Consider the following 2,552-nt stretch of genomic DNA (forward strand, 5'->3'; position numbering starts at 1 on the left):
CTGTGCCTCCCTCGGGGTCCCCCATCCTAGCTGGTGGCAGCTCCATCCTTCCCACAGTTCAGGCCAAAAGCCTTGGAGTCATCTTTAACGCCTTTTTCTCTTCTGTCCATATCCAACCTATAAGCAAACCCCAAACTTCCTTCCAAAGAATGGGATCACTTCTCCCCACATGCACCCCACCACTTCAGTCTAGCCAGCCGTCGTCATTCACAAGAGATTTCTACAGTAGCTTCCTCCTGGCTTCCTGGAATCTATGATCCTTTCACAACACAATATCCAAAATTGTTTTCATAACATGTAAATCCAATCACATCGCTTCTTCACTCAGAATCCGCTCAGGTTCCCCATTTTATTTGGTCCTATGTGACCTAGTCCCATGTGACTGTTCTGACCCCAGGTCACTCTGCTCCAACCCCACTGGCCTAGCTGCAGTTCCTCGAACATCCCAGGCACATGTCCGCCTCAGGACCTTTGCACTTGCTTATTTCCTCTACTTAGAATAGTCCCCCTCCATGCTAGGCAGAATTCAAAAATGGCCCCTGTAGTTCCTGCCCCTGGTATTCCACACCATTGTGTAATTTCCTGTTGCATGTGGGTAGGGCCTGTAACTTTCTTCTAACCAATAGAAGAATATGACAAAAGTGATGGCTATCACTCTCTACATTATATGGTAATGGATTTTGCAGATGTAAAATTAAGGCCTCAATTATCCAAACTAATCAGTTGGATGGTAATCCTGGTGAGTCTGGCCTAGTCTGGTGAACCCTTTAAAAGAGGCTTCCCTGTGCTCAGTCTCGAAGCACTGAGGATTCGTTGTTGCTGTCCTTGAAGAAAAAAACCACCATCGGTTCTACAGCTGCAAGGAAATGAATCCTGCCAAAAACCTCATAGGCTCCAGAAAGGAATGCAACCTGGCCGACATCTTCTCTGCAGTCCTGTGAGACCCTGAGCAGAGGACCCAGCTGAGGCTTGCCCAAGCCCACATAAACCATAGGATAGTCAGTGGCTATTGTTTTAAGCTGCTAAATTTGTGGTAATTTGTTACATAGCAATAGAAAACGAGTCTACCCTCAGATACCTACATGGCTTCTCTCCTCACGGCCTTCAAGGGTCAGGTGTCACCTTCACAAAGAGGTCTGCACTGAGCACTCTGAGGAAAATCGTGACATGCCCCTACTTTAGCACTTACTGCCTCGTAACCTGCTGAAATATGTTTATTGTTTAACATCTCTCCACCCCATCGCGCCCACCACTACCAATACAAGGCCCCAAGGGCAGGGGCTTTTGTCTGTTTGGTTCACTGGTGTTTCCCAGAGGCCTGTGCTGGTACGGGTGCATCTTCAGATCAAGATGTTGAACAGATGAAGGAATGCTGGCCCTGTGGGGGCCATTATGCTAGGGTAATTTATGTGCATGTGTTAACTTGGTGAGGTCAGTGTGCCCACAGAGCGGTGGAAGGGAAGGTCTCACTGTGGCTGTCTCTAGGGTCAAGTTCTTGGCCTTCCAGTTCAGCAATGCCAATGAGCTGATTTGGGTGAGAAACAAGACTGACTGTTGACTGGTAATCCAGGGCAGCCTGACCGGCTCCTGGGTGTTGGGCAGCCCACACCAGTGGCTGGGAGTCAGCCAGGCTCTGCGACTTGCTCAGTGGCCTTAGCCCCCTCCTCTGGGAGAGTCAACAAGAATACAGGACCAGCTGGGGCCATCCCAGTCTCCCCTCCCCTTGGTTGACATCAAGGGACTGGTCCTGCTGAGTCTGTTCTTTCTGACATTGGCCTCGTTTCCTCTGTGCCATTCCAAGTTCCCCAGAAAGCAGATCGACATGGAGTTTCACATGCAGAATGTTTATTATCAAGGTCCCTTGATAATACCTGTGAAAAGTAGGGAGTGGAAACAGGATTGGGCAGAGGGAGAACTTCCATGTGGGCCTCAGGTGACCCTGCAGGGAAATCCAGAGCTGAAATCGTCCTTCAGAGGTGCCTGGCATTGGGCCAAAATGGACCAGTAATTGGATATGGGCCACCTGGGCAAGGTGTGACCTTGGGCCAAGTGGCTTTCTGCAGCTGGGTGACAAGTCCTTTTTTGAAGGAGGATCCATGCTGACCATCTCTCTGGTTATGGCACTGACCAACACCCCTTCCACCGCAGCAGTCTGTCATTCTTTTAATTATTTTCATTTTAAGATATATTAAAAATGTTAAAAAAAAAAAAGGCAAAAAAATTGCATTGTTTTTAAATGCATAAAGCAAAAGCATGAGATTACAAAGGAAACCAATTATATTTACATTCAGGCATAAAAATGCTAGAACGAATTTGTGATAGAGTCACCGATGTGCTTCTTTATTTAAAACATTAAACAAGATCTAGTGGCAGGTCCAATAACTGTCCTAACTTCAAAATGATGGGTTTAAATAACATTTAGAGACCTTCACAGTAGCTGTAATGTGATAGGAGGGTATCTGTCATTCCAAGTTGTGACAAAGTGGATGTTGGTGTAGGGAGTGGAGACGGAGGGTGGGTTCCAGGAAATTTGGGTTCAGGAAGAGGAGACT

General features: G+C 47.3%; 1 protein-coding gene across 1 annotated transcript in view; it reads right to left on the minus strand.

Annotated features, from left to right (window-relative positions):
* Positions 1–788: 788 nt before the first annotated feature.
* The window catches only part of LOC105299308 (vasopressin-neurophysin 2-copeptin), a 10,138-nt gene continuing 8,374 nt past the window's right edge, over positions 789–2,552 (minus strand). The window contains exon 3 of the mRNA XM_011370986.1: positions 789–856. Within this exon, the coding sequence (XP_011369288.1) occupies positions 789–856 (68 nt within the window). The remainder of the gene's footprint in view (positions 857–2,552) is intronic.

Source organism: Pteropus vampyrus, unplaced genomic scaffold (assembly GCF_000151845.1).
Source record: "Pteropus vampyrus isolate Shadow unplaced genomic scaffold, Pvam_2.0 Scaffold7, whole genome shotgun sequence".
NCBI lineage: Eukaryota > Metazoa > Chordata > Mammalia > Chiroptera > Pteropodidae > Pteropus > Pteropus vampyrus.